We start from the raw sequence: 16955 nt of genomic DNA on the forward strand, positions 1-16955 counted from the left end.
TTTATTATAGCAGAGTTCTTGTCAGCAAAAAATTGAGAGGAAAAGATTTATGTGAAATCACAATTTTATAAAATATTCTGAAACAATAAAAATGTAAAATGTCACTTTCTCATTTGTATCTTTTCCTGAAATACTTGTGTGGATAACATTCAGAGACACTGCATGGAAGAGAACTTCTTTAAGTGGTGACAATGTGTCCGTCTGGCTACCTTCACCTCTAGCCTCAGCCAGATCATCGTTTGATCTTCCTTGGTCTAGAATTAGTAGAAAAGTGTCATTCCAAGTACAGATTAGCCAAATGCAGTTGGGAATTGGGGAATTGAATTCAATCTGGGCTTTATCATGTTTCCATACAGTTATGATAATATTGTAAATTATATCTTAACATAATTTGGTTTCTACACATACGAAGAAATGTAATGGTGGTTCGAAACTAGATTTGGATAGAGAGTATCTTTATCACATCTTACACATGATTATTCATTTTTAGGTAAGTTTTTGTCCTTAAATGAATGCTGGGAAACCTGTGTTGCTCTTCCATAAAGTTAGAAATTTGGACCATGGTGGATCATCTATTAGCTCAATGTTTCCAAAACTGTGTTCCACATAAATTAATTAGGTATTATATTAATAATGGGTAAAGCGTTCCATGTCCAAATACATTTGGAAGTGGTGCATGCTTTATTTCCCTGGTAGCAATTCACAGTGCACCTAAGTAATTAAAGACTCAGTCTCTGTCAAACTGATTTGATCATGGAACTTCATTACATTAGTGCATTACTCCTTGAAACTTAAAATGAAATTGCATAGCAGACATTTCTTTCTCTAATTTATTTTTCATTATTGAATTAAAAATCTTACGTTAGTCGATTCATATTTGAATTGGAAAAAAAAACTCCACTTTTTAAATGTTATTTTTATGATATCTGAAGTATCCGAACCTTTTCAATTTGCAGGTCATGAATGAATTTTTTTCTCCGCTCATCATTATATGGCAATCCTGCAAAGTGTTTGGGAAATATGTGCAACTTTAACTTTGCTTTTTTCAGTGTTTTCCTCTTGTTGGTGAGATTCAAGTTCACAAAATGATACTGTATGACTAAACAAATATTTTGGATTAAAGATGTGCCTCGCAATGTGCGATAAAACACATTTTTAAAAGACATCTACAAAAGAAGGAAGTTAGTGAATTTTCTCCCTGCTTAGTAAACAGACTGCATTATACACTTTATATCATAACTTTGACTAATGAAAAATTTCGATTTGGTATTCCGTTTTGATTATCTGAAAGCTACATGTTTACAATTCTTATATTTAAATTTGATAACTTGATATTACATATTTCTCTACTTTGAGTCTAGCAGCATATCTCAACATTAAAATTGAGTATGATTATGATTTAAAAATGATTTCCAGTTGCCAAAGTAGTTAGTAAATTAAGGACATGTTATATGCATGTAACATAATATTTAAAAGGCGATCAGAAAAGTAATAGAAAAACCTATTTAAAAATAAGTTTATTTGTTAATAAAAGATAAATGTACCTGAGTGGAAGCATGTAAAAAGCATGAGGAACTTCTCCTCTCCTGTTTTATCTTTTTATTAGCCTTGCTATTAGCCTTTGCTAAGAGATGGGAAATAGGGACAGATAACATGGAAAAGCTGAGAGATGTTCATCTTGCTTCCCTATAGCAGTTGTGGTGAAAGGAATGATGAAATGGATAACTGAAATGGTAGTTTGGGATTACTTTTGGATTATATTTCATCATTCATTTGGGCAGTCAAGACTTGTAAAGCCACAGACCAAAACGTTTTCTAAGGATAAGAGTGTGATATCCGATTTTGGAATTAGGAATCAGTTCAGCTCATTCTTTTTACACCCTAGATAAATATAGCTGTTTTAGGAAATTCCATATTTAACATGCATTTATTGCATGCCTCTTTTGTGTCAGCGTTTGTGCTGGGTACATAGACCACTGGATGTTTTTTTTTTTATTTTTTCCCCCTTACTTTCTTCTTATCCACTCTCCAGGTCCTGTTAAGGATGATTTTCAAGTCTGTTGTACTACGTACTTTGAGACAAAATAAACCAACCCTTTGGATGCTTTATTAGAATACTGACTATGTGGCTGAAATGAGAGCGCTGCTATTCTCAGTAATCAGAGGGCAAGGGAAGCGTATCTTGTGTCAGACTAGTTATTCCAACCTCGAATTCTATTTTTGACAGCAGCTTGTCCCTTATATTATCTTAAAAAAATTAAGCATATTCTAATTATATTTTTTTTCTTATGAATTTTCTCTTAAAATATATTTATAGGTTCTACCTACCACACACACCTCAGTGTAACAAATTCCATAGGTGTATAATTTCTGTTAGGTTTGCTTTTGGATTTATTATTACAGGAGTTGGTTAATAAGTCACTGTTTAACTCTCCCTATGTGCTTTTATGAAGATTGACCCTAACCTGTTTACTTTTCATCTTTCCAGAGTGTTTTTCATTTTAGCCTAATCTAGGTTGAAGAAAAGTTTTACCAGGATGCACTGAGTAGGCGAGTCCGTGTCTGGGCTAGATGTTAGCAGATACGCATGTGCCACCACGGGATGACGCGAGCTCCAGCAGTAGCCATGTCCCTTTCCGGGGGGAGTGTCATCGCCCTCCTCTATTTAGAAAGGCCCCTTAAGACCTCATGACCTCTAAACACTGTACGTTAGGTGGATAATTAACCTGGTTAATAAGCCGCTTCTGGCAAGTGAAAGGATTGGAAGCAGAAGTTGGTCTCAAGTTCAGATGAAGTAGGGAAACAGGTGGTTTTTGCAGACCGTATCCTTAGGTGCCACTGGCCACAGTTTGCTTTTGACATCTGAGTTAATGATTGAGATCAGTAGTTTGTAGGTTTTTTGATGCTGGCACACAGGGATTTTTAATAAGATTTTTCTTTCTACTTCCTCAGCTTTCCCTTCCCTTGTACTGTTTATAGTCTTTAAAAAAATAAATGGAATAAAATTTAACATTCTTTGGGAATTGTTTGGAAATTATTATGCTGCCTGCTTGAAGACACTAATTTTAAGAATCTTAAAAAATCAGGATGAGAATCATGGCACTACATAGAAAATGAGAAAAAAAAATTTTCTCATGACACTTTTCTGCAAAAGCTGGGCTAGAATACTTCTAGCCCAGAGTAGGATGACTTTCTGTATAATCTGCTTTGCATATTAAATAGGTATTACAAAAAGCTCTTTTTAAAGGAAAACTGTACTGTTTTAAGTCTTATTATTCCAGTTACCTGAATATCAGTTAGGACTAACTAATGACTTTTTAAAGGATGTGAATGTAATATTGATCCAGGCATAGTCTGAACCAATTTCTTATTTAAAGTAAAATTGTGAAATATTATTCCCCCACCCCAAAGAGTAGTTAGACATTCTTTTATTACAGTAAATAGATTCTTCAGTATTATATAGAACTTAGTTTAAAATTTTTTTTAAAAAGAGCTGGTTATTTGATTTGTTGCTGTACCCTTACTGTTTCTCTTTTTGACTTTTGAATTGAGAATATTTTGTGCATTCTTGCTATTTTAATAATAATTACCATCTTATTTTTAGTGATGGTATAATCTATTTTATGAATGTGGGTATTTGTATAATTTAAATAGTTTTTTGTAGCTATGATCTAGGGTATAATAGGCAGGGCCCAATTTTAGAATGATTTAGGAAGAAAATGTGATTAGTTTACTTTATGAAAATTCTACAATTGACCTTTGAACAACTCAGGGTTTAGGGACACCAGCTCCCTAAGCAGTTGAAATTCGAGCGTAACTTTTGGTTATCCCAATACTTAACTATACTAATAGTATCCTGTTGACCAGAAGCCTTACTGAAAACAAACAGTTAATTAACACGTATTTTATATATATATTACGTACTGTATTCTTATAATAAAGTTAAGAAAATGTTATTTGGAAAATCATAAGGAAAATATGTTTACAGTATTTATTGAAAAAAATCCACATGGACCCACCATAGTTCATACTCTTGTTCAAAGGTCAGCGGTATTGTGAGGTTGTTGCAAAAACAGATGGTCATCATCTCATCCAGAGTATTTTAAAAATGCAAATTTTATAGCTTGATGACCTCAGTTGTGTTTATATTGCCATTTGAGAAATAATAAAACTAGCTTGTACAAATGGCTTTCAAAGAGCAAAGGTTAGAAATGAGGGCTTTTACTTTTTTTTTCTTTTTATTACATTTTTACATTTAAATTAGGCCCTTTACATTTTAATCTTTATTAGGATACTAGGGTAAGCTATTTTCTAATATCGAAAAATTTCTCTTGGTGGATGACTATACTTATGATCATTTTTATAGTTTATATATAACAGTTAAATGTAGCAAAATCACTAAGCAAAACATGGCAATTATGCATTATGTTCTTATTTCAAAGAGCACAGGATAACTTGTCATTGTACTTTGGAGGCTAATTGATCTCTGTTTAAACTTTTTATTATTTCTTCCAAAAATTTTAATAAGTTGTGAAATCATCTTTCCAATTACGTTATATTAAAACTGGATCTTGGCCTGATTAGTCAGTTAAGCAACTTTGTTTTGATTGTTTCATATTTATAGGGGTATATATGTTCCACCCAATAGAAAAGTATTATGTACTGCAGATAGAATGAGCCTACCCAGTGCTCAGAATTTCTTACGATGTATTTCATGGTGCTGGTATTATGCTACATTTTTTTTCAGAGATGTCAGAACTTGAACAGTCATTTATTTTGACACTTCGCCCTACTTACAGTATAATTTAACTGAGGCCAAACTGGATTTTTCTAAAATGACATTCGAATGGTACATCATATTGTTTTATTGTGGAATTAGCAGTTTTTCATGACTCCTTTCTAAAAGATACGTGTTTGCCATAAGTTGGCTTTACCACACAAGAAAAGATTTAACTTTTCGCAATTTTCTTATCTTCTCTTTCTGTAATGGGGCAGGTATTGGTGGTGGGAGAAAGTGATTGTCATCTGATAGAGTTTGTCTTAGGAGGAATTTATCATGTCTCTATGCAGATCAGATTTCTTTTGACTAAAGAGTTAAGTTCTAAATATTAATCTGTATTTTTAAAATGTTAATAACTTTCTGGTAGGTCCTAGCCTGATGTAAATTTTTACATGGGTTCCTATATTTGTTATTTTGTTAAGCTAGACAAAAAAATATTTCTGATATGTGGGAAATACTCTGTTAAACGAGCTTTATATTGTTCTGTTTTAAGAGTTTTAGCTCTAGCATATAAAATTCTCTTACCAAAATGTTTAATGTATTGAGAATTTTAATGCTGTGTTCCTTTATAAATGTCTTTTTTGTTTCCATCTAGATCTTGAATACCTGATGCATGCAAAACAACAGCTAGTAACCACAGCTAAGCGTTGGGATTCTTCTTCTAAGACTATTATAGATTTTGAACCTAATGAAACTACTGATTTGGAGAAGAGCCTTCTTATCAGATACCAAATTCCTCTCTCTGCTGACCAGCTATTTACCCAGTCCGTTTTAGACAAATCATTGACCAAGACCAACTATCAGTCACGGTTGCATGACCTTCTTTATATTGAGGAGATAGCCCAGTATAAAGAAGTCAGCAAGTAAGTCACGTTAGAAACACTGTTTTTTGTTTTTTGTTTTTTTTGTTTTTTGGTTTTTTTTTTTTTTTTGGTTAATCTCCCCTTTGCATGGTATTTTTCATTTTTAAAATGAGGTGCGCCTGTGCGAGGTGGTAAAGTGGTTGTCGTTCAGTGGCTGCACGTGAGCTTCCGAAGGCAGGAGCCGCGTCTGGCGTATCTTGGTGGCCCTCGTGCGCAGTACGTAGCGTCACTTCCCCAAGACACCGCCAGGTGCCGGCAGTGGAAGCGGGTGGTTCCTGCTCTTCAGGAGGTTCCCGTTCGTGGCAGAGGGAGCACTCAGCAAATATGTGTTTAATAAAAGCACAAAACCTGAAAGAGCACATATTTTGGAAAGTAATTTTAAGAATGAAATGATTTAAATCCGGGAAACTTTGGTCGTGATAAAATACCTTTATAGGAGTTTATAAATGCTTTCGTGTGTTTTACATTTTATTATTCTCACAGGTTAAGACTAAGTGTTTAAATCAAAAGCTTATTTTAATCATTCTAGGAAAAGTAATCTCAGAAATCAAAGTGTGAGTAAAAGATGTTAATGAAATTGTTGTTATATATGGTAGTAGTATTCTGCTTCTTAGATAATATGGAATGAGCCTTAAAAATTGAACCACAGTTATGAGGTTATGAGACATTGACACATTTTTATTAGTAGTTTTCCCTTAAATACAGCCTAACCAACATTTTTGTTTTCTGAGCTGCCTTATTGGTACCTTATTAATATTATTGACACTGAACACGCATTGAAGGACGTATTCAGGAAAGGAAAAGAGAAAACTTAAAGCTGCCTCGTGTTACTCTGTTTCTAGATTAAACATGATCTAGCTTTTGGAAAGTGTTTTATTTAAATTAAATACATGTAAGATTTACAAAGTCAGAATGTATTTTTCCATTAAGACTTTAAATCATGGTCCATTGATAATCTCTTAACAGACTTATCGATTATGTCCATAGACAGGTCTAGCGAAATGGTTAGTAAATAAATAACAAGGACAATGGCTTGTATCATGTCATTAATGGTAATATTACGTGTGTATTTTGTTTACATTATGATAGTTTCCTTTTCCTTAGAAAAGAACAGTATGATGAATCATAAATATTGGGGTGAAACAGAGCTTAAAAGCTTAACAGAATCTTAGAAACCATTTTGAAGTACCATAATCAGAAATTCAGAAAAAAATATAAATTATATTTGTTTTAATATTTTAACATTTATAAATTATTCCATATACATTACTTTAGAACTTATAACTAAAGACCAGTGAGCTTATGGATTATTGTTTTAAAAATACTATTTTAAAAATAGAAATTTATCTGAATGAAAAAAATAAACACTAAAAATTTGAGGTCAGATTCTGATCAAGAAACTTAAGTGAATGAAAGTTCACTCTGAGAGCACCTTGCAAAGGCTTCTAAAGCCAATAATGAGAGGGGCTTAAAAATTGCAATGTGAAATGATCACTGGTGGCAAACTCAGTTGGTAAGTTATTTCGGGGGGGGCACTTGGAAGTTTGTATTGAGGGTCTTTGGAAAAGTTAAACTTTTTAGTGAAGTGATTCTATTTATGAGGGATCATCCTGAAGAAACAGTCAGAGGTGAAGATAAAGATGCCTGTATGCAAATGTCTTTCAAAGAGTGGTGAAGAATAAGTGAGGTAAATTATGATATAACCATATAAGCAAACTTACATAACTATCGAGATGATGATCTTGAAGGATTTTTAATGCAGTGAAGATGGTTACGATATAACTAACATTAAGGGAGAAATACTAGTGAAACTACTGTAAATGCACACACATATGAATATATTTGTATATAAAAGTATTGGAAAGAGTTAAAGCAAAGTGTTCTGGTCGGTGAAATAACAGTTTTTATATTCTAATATATAACGGTTTCCTCTATTTTTGAAATGTTCTATAATGACAATAGGTTACTATTATAATCAGAAAAAAAAAAAAGAAATAGAAAGGAACCAACACATGACTAGTTATAATACTTGATGATCGTGTTATAGAATTGCCCTTAGATATGAAAAAAAAAAAGATTATGGTTAAGACAGAATGTGCACAGTGTGGTAGATAGTGTATAGTCTTTTTATAGGAACATCCTAGCTTTTTCTCTCTATTTTTTTAATCTTTAAAATTAGATCATGTTTATTGACTCAAATAGGGATATTTACAAATTGAACATAAATCTGTAGGGATCACTTTTGATGTGTTATATATGTTAACTACACAAGAGTTTTGAAGGCTCTTAAAGATAGAAATGAGAATTTTTTGCTACATGTCTAAAGTGACAAGTAGATAGTTACTATGTCAGAGGATTTTGGAAAATTTCCAGTTGTTCTCTCTCACCCAAAGGTAACTCTGGATGTGCAGGCTGGTAAATTACCCTTCTGCGTTTGGCAGGCTTGTAAAATTTTGTGAAGTACAATACAGAACCGGTGCACATACAAAAAAGCAAATCCTATTAGTGATTAGATGGCATTCTCAGAGGGCATCTGCAAGCAGATAGACAAGGGACAAAGAACAGATATAAACTGTAAGGATATTTAAAGTCTTTGATAAAGTTTCACACATTGCTTAAAAAAGGGTATTTTCTGTTTTCTACTCCACCCTTTAAACTTAATATTTATGTGTATTTTAATGGTGGCTTGAATTTAATTCACATTTGATAAATACTTTAAGCACAAATAACATAACTGAGATATGGTTTAAAAATGGATTTTAGGGAGGTCTGTACGCAGCTAGTAAACTATGTTGTAGTGGGGGGATTAGCACACTCTTCCTGTAAAGGGATGGAGAGTAAATATTTCAGGCTTTGTGGACTTTATACAGGCTTCGTTGAATATTTTCTTGGTTATGTTTTGTTTTCTGTTTTTGTAAAAACCACTGCTAGTTAAGGGCTATACAAAAACAGGCCGAAGTTGGATTTGGCTCTTGGGTAGTGCTCCACATTGTCCAGTTGGGTCATTTTGCTTGTCTGTTGAAGCAAAAGTGAAAGCAAGTCACCTTTTGAATGGTGAGGAATGTTTTGTTGTGCGGCGAGAACTGCTTTAAAATCAGAACAGTTATATGGGTAAATTATGTTTATGTGTAATGACAGTAATAATGTATTCTGAATGCACTGAAATTTGCCTTTTTGAGACTTTGTAGTTAGACTGACCACACGATTGATAGGATATTTCCCAAGGTCCATAGAATGTGTTTATAATTTGTAATCTTTGACAATTTAAGCGGAATATTAAAATCGTGACTGTAGTATCAAGGGAATTCTTACTGATTTCTTACAATTTAATTATAAGGATTGGACTACACTTTTACATGGTCACCTTGGCATTCCTTCCTTGAAAATAGATTGAATGTAGCCTCTGAGGTTTAGACAAAATATATTTTGCCTTGAGGCTGGATTTAGTAATCAAGTTTATCTTTTCTTTTTTAAGAGATGATTTTTCAAAGCAGTCCAGAAAGATTTCTCTTTATGTTCATTTTTAATGTGAGATGTGTGGAGGTGGTAAGGATAACATTGCATTTTATTTAAGTTTTAGAAAATGCTTCTCAGTTCTTGTAGGGTATTTTTAAAAAAATTTCTCTTGTCCTCGACTGCATATTGATATGCATTCAACGATTCTACCTTGAAGTGAAGTGTACTTGATTCTAAGATACACATTTTCAAAAGAAATTGACTTTAGCTGAAGCTGTTGTGTCCATTAGACTGTGTAGTGGCATGCCTAATCGGGATGTGGCTTCTCAAAGCGGACAGCTGGCATGCAAGGCCTGGTGTGTGAATGTGCATTTCATCATTAAGGTGGGTGAAACCTTTTTCGATTATACCTTGGTTCTGTTTCTCGCCTCAGTAAACCCAGGGATGGGCTTATTACCTGGGTTGGTTTTTGTCGTTATTCATATAATCAAAAATTATATGAAGTGAAATTCACTGTATGGCTTTGAAAATTTTTAAGGTTATACTCAAGAGATATAACTATTACTAAGATTGATAGAGCCATACTTCTTTTAGTACAAATGTGGTTTTAAATTTTTTGGAAATTTGGTCGGCTGTTATCCTGTCATTCCCTAAAAGGTTAGGAATTATGTAAGCTTTAAGGCTGATTTCAAATGTGGCATATAACAATGGGAAGATGGTTTTTCTTTTTCTTAAGAAATATCTCTGTTAATTGTAGGACATATTTTGTATTTTAGGTATTTCAGAATTATTAAATCTTAAAAATATGTATTTTAAATAAGAAAGCTTACTAATGTAATTTAGTTTTAGCCTATTTTAGAAAAATTAAATATCAATAACTGTAACTTCTATTAGAAAGTCTGTAATGTCTTCTTGAACATATGATAAATTTTCTATGGGAAAAGCTGTATTTCATATTTTCTAGTGCTTTTACCTCAAGAGTTTTGTTGCAAGGCATAGCTAAATGTCACAAGAGGATTTTCTTATTGCTTTAAAACTGTGAGATTAATTTTTCATGCCTGCTAAATTGTGATCAGGTGTTTTGGGATGGCAGATTCTAAAACAGATATTAACAGTAAAACTTAATATATTGCCAATGTTAGTTAAGAAAATATTACAGGATTTCACAAATTAGGGAATAATATAAAGTAGTTGAAATGGGAATATGGTACCTTGAAAAACTCAGATTATTACAAAAATCCAAAGTTAATTGAACAGACAAATTTTATTGCATATTCAAAAGTGTTAAGTTCTAGGCTAGTCATTGGGAAACATATTTCTTTGTTCCCCAAAAGTTCATATGGGGAGACAGACCTATAAATATAGGGTTATAATGCAATGCGATTAGCACTGTGAGAGAGGAATGTTCAAGGGCCCCATGGAGAGGCACCTGCCCTACATTAGTGAGGAGTCAGAGGATGGTCAAGTAAAGAAAGGAATCAAAAGTCTTCTTTCAGGACCACGTGGTATTTAAGCTAAATTTTGAAAAACAGGTAAAATTGGCAGGTAAAAAATAAGACGAGTATTTAGTTAAAGGAAACCGGATATGAGAATAAGAACATAGAGTTTTCGGGGAAGCTACAATTTGTCATCATAATTGTAAGGAGGGGCACATGTGTGGTAGGGTGGGTGGTGAGAAAACTGTCTAAACCTTTCATCAGAGCTGTACTAGGCTGCTTATCATCAGACTCGCATGTTACAAAGATCCTCTGGTGGTGGTAGTTCAGAGAACACATAGGAAGCACAAAGTCATGATAGGCGTTATAGTAATCCAAGTAAAAAATGTTGAGATGCAGATGAATTCGAAAAAGGAAGAACTAAGAGGATCTGGTAATTGTATGATGGGGGAATGAAGGTTGGTGAGAGGCAGGGTCAAGGATAACTTGGTTTCTGTCTTGGACACCGAGGTAGACGATAGTGCTATTACTTAAGTTGTATAATACAGAGGAGGATTGGTTTGGGTGATACGTGGAGAGGTCAAATGGTGATTCTGTTCTGCTTGTACTGAGTTCGAAGAGCATATGAACCAAGATGTCTGTTTGACAGTTGGGTTTACAGCCCTAAACTGAGGGATCTAGGAGAGGGCAGCCTCACATAGTGAGAATTACGGAGTAAGATGAGGGCAGGATGGAGCTTTCGAAGGTGGATGATGCTTGGAAGATGGAGGAGCATCCGGAAAGATAGGAAGAAAACTAGGAGCCTATGACATTCTAGAAATCTGTGAAAGTTTAAAGAATGAGGAGCATGGTTGAGGGAAAAAAAAAAGATTGGAAAACTACATCAGCTTTAGCAACAAAATGGTCATTTATGAATCAAGAATACACTATAAGAAATTTCTTTTTCTGGGAAAGTTTTAACTTTGAGAATGCATAAATAATTAAGGGTTCCTGTTCTTTTTATTTTAATTATTTTATTTTTTAAATAATTTATTTTTTATGGTGATTCTTGTTCTTTTTAAAAGCATATATTTTATTTTTAAAAAGCAAGTAAACATAGATTATATGTAAACTAGGGAGTGTAGTATACTTTTGCTTCATTTTCATTTTAGATTTAGTTTTATATAAATCCATAGTGTACATTTCATTTTTAAAGAGTCAAATATAACTATATAACATGCACTCTGTATTTCTTTATATTACCACTCTACTTTTCTAGTTTGGATCTAGTCAAATGTGCTTAGAGAATGAGGGAAATACTGTATAATGGGATTTTTAATAATTTCATATGTATGAGGCAAATTGAAATGTGTAAGTATATTAGGCAAATACTGCTAGAATGCATTTGATCCTCATATAAAGCCACATTATTAAATATTAATTTTAGTATATATTTATACATCTTTCCGGAGCCTTAAATATTCCATTGTAAAGGTATTTTTAAATTACTAATGGAGCTTGTAAACTCTTATGACATACTACATGCATAAATAACTATTCAGATGTGTTATTTTTTATGAATGTTTTCTTATTTTTGTAAAAATTTCTCTATCCTTTTAATTTTGTAATTTTATTTATTTTTTTATAATTTTATAGTTTTAGAGTATATACATAGACATTCAAAATTTTAATATAGAGTTTAAGTTATATTTGGTTTCCTAATATTATAACAATATAAATGTTTTATTAAAGAAATTAATAATGTTTTAAAAAAGGTTTCTTTCTTTTTCCTTAAGAATTTCTAAGACATTCTTGACATCATGCATACAAAAGAAGATCTGAAAAGAAAACAGTTCAATAGTACCATTAAGAAGTAGCCTTTTCTATAAATGGATATGTAGATTTTAAAACAATTTCATTTTTTTATTCAAAAATTTTAAACTTTCTGAAGAAAGTACAAAATGTTCTCGTCCTTACCACTTTGTCTTCCCTCCTATAGCACCATTGCGGAATGACAAAGGCAAAGAGCTGTGGATTAGTTTAAATGTTTCTTTCACTTCCTATTACTTGATTGTGTAAATTCACCTTGATTCTCTGTTTTTCTTTCACACACATGTCACATGGAAGTGTGAGTGCACCAACCACGGTTTAATAAGATAGCTTTAACTCTTGTAGCCATGAACAAAAATTTTTTTGGATGTCATTCATTAATAGTATTGTATGGTTAGAATCTTTTGGTAAAATCTGGAGAGCATCAGTTTAATAAAAACCCACTGTGGTTTCAGTACAGTGCATTTCCTTCGCTCTAGGTGATTTTAAAGTCTTAGTTGTCCGAAAGGTGTGTTCAAACAGATTTTTTTTTTTAATTAAAAAAAATTTTTTTTATTTTCAGTTATTTTATTTTCAGTGAGAGTTGACATTCAGTATTTTATATTAGTTTCAAGTGTACAGCATAGTGGTCAGCAAACAGACTTTCATATTAATTACACATAACATTTCACTATTAAAAAGTTATACTTAGCTTCCTTTTAAATGCTCAGACTTTACAAAGAGGTGTGTATATTTTTCAACACAATTAAGTATGTGTCTTGTTACTAGGGGGAAGTTTATTCACTTTAAAAGAAGTTTTGTTGTTTCCATCTTAGATTCAAGGCAGACAGACAGATTATGTAGTTTGTAGCCCAGTGGAATGAAATTGATAATGAAGTTTTAACTTTTCATATGTTTATATTTGATTTATTTTTACTCTTTCTGTTAAGTTTTTGATGTAAAACATTCCAACGCGTTTCCTACTTCTGATTTAGATTCAACCTTAAAGTGCAGTTGCAGATTCTAGCAAGCTTCATGCTCACTGGAGTTTCTGGAGGTGCGAAGTATGCTCAGAATGGACAACTCTTTGGTCGCTTTAAGCTTACGGAAACACTTTCTGAAGATACTTTGGCTGGACGGCTGGTGATGACCAAAGTCAATGCTGTTTATTTATTACCAGTCCCTAAAGAGAAGTTAGTACAGACCCAGGGAACCAAAGAGAAGGTTTATGAAGCTACTATTGAAGAAAAAACAAAAGAATATATATTTTTAAGGATATCCAGGGAATGCTGTGAAGAACTTAATCTTCGGCCTGATTATGACACACAGGTATGTTCTGAGTGTGGCAGCATTCTCCTTGTGAGCCGGTACTCTTCTGTTTTGGCTTTTCTTCCTCCGCCATAACCAGAAGTGCAGTTTTCGAAGTGTTACATTGACGGGTGGAGAACTGAACCTCTGGTGACTCTCAGAGAAAGTGGATTCTGTTTAATCGAAGTATCATCTAAAATGTTCCAATTTTACACAAGGTCACGCTTTCCGATTAGAGTCTTAAATCAGCAGTGGAAAAACAGATTAAAAGAATTAAGTTTTATCCTGGGACAGTTCTCATCTGAAGTTGTATCTGCTTCTGTTTTCTGTCTTTATGGATTCTCCGGTGAACTGCGTGTTCAGTCTGCCATGTTTAACTGGAAAGCTAATCCTCTTTTTTTTTTTTAAACAGAAAATGGTGAATAGTATTCATTCATAGTAAATCAATGTCTTCGGGCTGGTTTTTATCACTCGAGAGATGGTTTTGATTTTTCTCAAATATATTCTTCATAGGAATGGTGGAATCAGATAACCTTTATCTAGAGATTAAGTGATTTACAAGTGCTTCAGTTTCTTTAGTGTAAAACAAGGTTAATAATAGTATATACACATTGATTTATTAAATAAGATAATCTATGGAAAGTGCTTATTGCAGTGCCTGGCACTAAATAAAGTGAGTATTTAGCCATAATAGTTGTTATTAGAATACTATTATACTTTAAAAGAATCTCTAAACTGGTCCCCCTGAAAGATGATCATCTCCATAGAGTATTTTAGTGAGCTGCAAGTGTTGATGTTTATTATGCTTTTTCAAAAAATGTTTATTTTGTGTTCCAGGTTGAACTTCAGTTTCAGTTGAATCGATTACCCCTCTGTGAAATGCATTATGCGCTAGACAGGATCAAGGACAATGAGGTTTTATTTCCAGACATCACCATGACTCCAACCATACCGTGGAGTCCCAACAGGTACAAAAAGGCGATAGCTCGGTAAAGGAAATTACGTTAATGTTACATTAAATATCTGTATCAAATAACTCAAGCGTTCTTTTGTGAGACCGTTTCCCCCTGTTCTTCAGGAGACATTTTATTAGTTGGGGAAGGAGAGTGAAAGACCCTTTAGACCGAAGCACTTGAGGTTCATCATCTATTTTCTTCACTTTTCCTCAGCCTGAATTTGATATGTCAGGCAATTTAAGAATATTTCTGAGTAGAAGTTGAATGGGAAAATTAGGGCCTTTCTAAAAGTGTTTCAAATAGTTAATTTTTGAACATAAAAGACATTTTTGTAATTTAGCAAAGTAGAGAAAGTGTCATAGAAGATACTGTCTCAGAAACTACTCTCGCGTTAATGGTTGTGTAAACATTTTTCTGTTTAAATTCTATTTGGCATATCTTTACATGTAATTAAATATGATACTTCTATTTCATTTCCAGAATAACAGCAGTGATGCCTGCATGACTGACTACATCTTTCTTTTAATCCTTTCAGTGGATTTTATTTTGTTGGTCCCTGCCCATGCCCAGCTCACTTCATCTTTTTTTTTTTTTTTTAAATCTCAGTTACTCTAGACAAAGAAGTTTATCACTGTGTCAGTCCAGTCATGATAGGGTGGCCCCGTTCTACCTCTGACAGCAGGTGGCTCTGGTATCTTCAGTAAGGTTTCCAAGGTCATCCTGGGTGTTGGTGTCTGGCTGGCAGACATAGGAAGAATGAGCACAGGAGCATCATGGGGGAAGTTTTTATGGGCCAGGTCTAGAGGTGGCATTTATCTCTTCCCTTCACATTCTGTTTCTTCTGGTTCTAAAAACAGAACAAAACAAAATATGCCTTTCAACACAAAAACACAAAAACAAAATCATTTCTCCCTTGTTTGTATTTACCTTTACTATCTGTCACCATTCTTTTTACTGCCAAAATTCTTGAGCAGGAATAGTCTACATATTTCCAGAATTCTTATTTATTAATTCTGTAATCTCTGTTTTTTACTTCTTCACTCTCCTGAAAATAATCAGTGATCTACTGAGTGTGAAAATCCAGTGACATCTTCTCAGTTCTCATTTGATCAGCTGCTCTGCATCTTTCCCTGTCTCCCCGTTCTTACAGCCCCTGCGTCATTTAGAGCTGGACTGTTTCGGTCACCTTTTAGTCGGTCTTCCGTCCTGCTGTCTTTGTCTCTGTTCTCTGGTCCAGCCCACACATTTCTCTCAGAGTTAGTTTGCCAAAATAATCATTTCGCTTTGTCACTTATATTTGATACGTAGATGAAATCTGAGCGGCCTAATACCAGACTCCTATGTGGTCTCATTGACAGCGTTTTCCAGCAGTATCTTTTCAGATTTCTCTTACTTTTTTCTACCCGACACCCCCCTTCTCCCTCTAAATTCCCATGCTCTAGCCATATTGAATTGTTTAATTGGCCCTACTCTTATTTGCCTCCTTGTCTTGTAAAAAATTTTTTTAAATTGTAGTAAGATCTTCGTAGCATAAACATTTTGCCATCTTAACGATGTTTTTCAGTTCACTAGTATTGAGTATATTCACATTGTGCAGTCAATCTGCAGAACTTTTTCATCTTCCAAAACTGAAACTTTATACTCGTTAAACTCTGCATTTCCCCCTCCCCATCCCTGTCGTCTCATCTGTTAAGTGATGTTCTCCCCCTGAAATAATCTTTGTCCAGTTTTAATTTGTTGAAGATCTGTCTTTTAAGATTGAGTCCAGCTCCAGTGCTCTCTCTTTCAAGTAGATAAGCCTTATCCTTCCATTTAATTATTTCAACAAATATTTATTGGGTACCTACTATGTGCTAGGTTCAGTTTTGTGTTTTCAAGCATAATTTCTCTCAAATTAAGTTTTGTCAGTTGTATACATTTCTACTGTTCTCATTAGATTATGAGCTTTAAAAAATTAAAATTTTTTCAATTATAGTTGACATCTATAATACATAACAATATATTCGAATACCCTTAATTGCAAATGGTAACTGTAAAAGTTAACTAAGAAAATGTCAAATAGCAGGAAACTTAAGCAGGAAGAAATTCCATACCACTGTAATTACAAATAGTAATTGAAATGTATCTGGGTCTGGGAACTTACTGAGAAATCATTAGCCATTGAAAATCTTTTCTGAAATAAGGTAGAATATAGATAGATAAATGAAGTCGAGAAATTATTCTTGGGCATGTAGTGTATAAATTAATTATACCAATGCATTAGACCAGGGGAAAAAGAGAACTTTGAATTAATGTGGTACCAGGCATAAAATAACATTTACTTTATTCAGAATAAACTTGAAGAAACTTAATATTGTTTTAAGTTGTG

The 16955-nt window shown here is 33.3% G+C and overlaps 1 protein-coding gene across 8 annotated transcripts in view; it reads left to right on the plus strand.

The window, feature by feature from the left end:
• The window catches only part of HELZ (helicase with zinc finger), a 136756-nt gene that overhangs the window by 45370 nt on the left and 74431 nt on the right, over window positions 1-16955 (plus strand). For all 8 annotated transcript variants that reach the window (XM_016129180.2, XM_016129187.2, XM_016129156.2 and 5 more), the window contains 3 exons: window positions 5376-5643; window positions 13319-13652; window positions 14469-14599. In XM_016129180.2, the coding sequence (XP_015984666.2) occupies window positions 5376-5643; window positions 13319-13652; window positions 14469-14599 (733 nt within the window). The remainder of the gene's footprint in view (window positions 1-5375; window positions 5644-13318; window positions 13653-14468; window positions 14600-16955) is intronic.

This window comes from Rousettus aegyptiacus, unplaced genomic scaffold (assembly GCF_014176215.1).
Source record: "Rousettus aegyptiacus isolate mRouAeg1 unplaced genomic scaffold, mRouAeg1.p scaffold_m13_p_6, whole genome shotgun sequence".
NCBI lineage: Eukaryota > Metazoa > Chordata > Mammalia > Chiroptera > Pteropodidae > Rousettus > Rousettus aegyptiacus.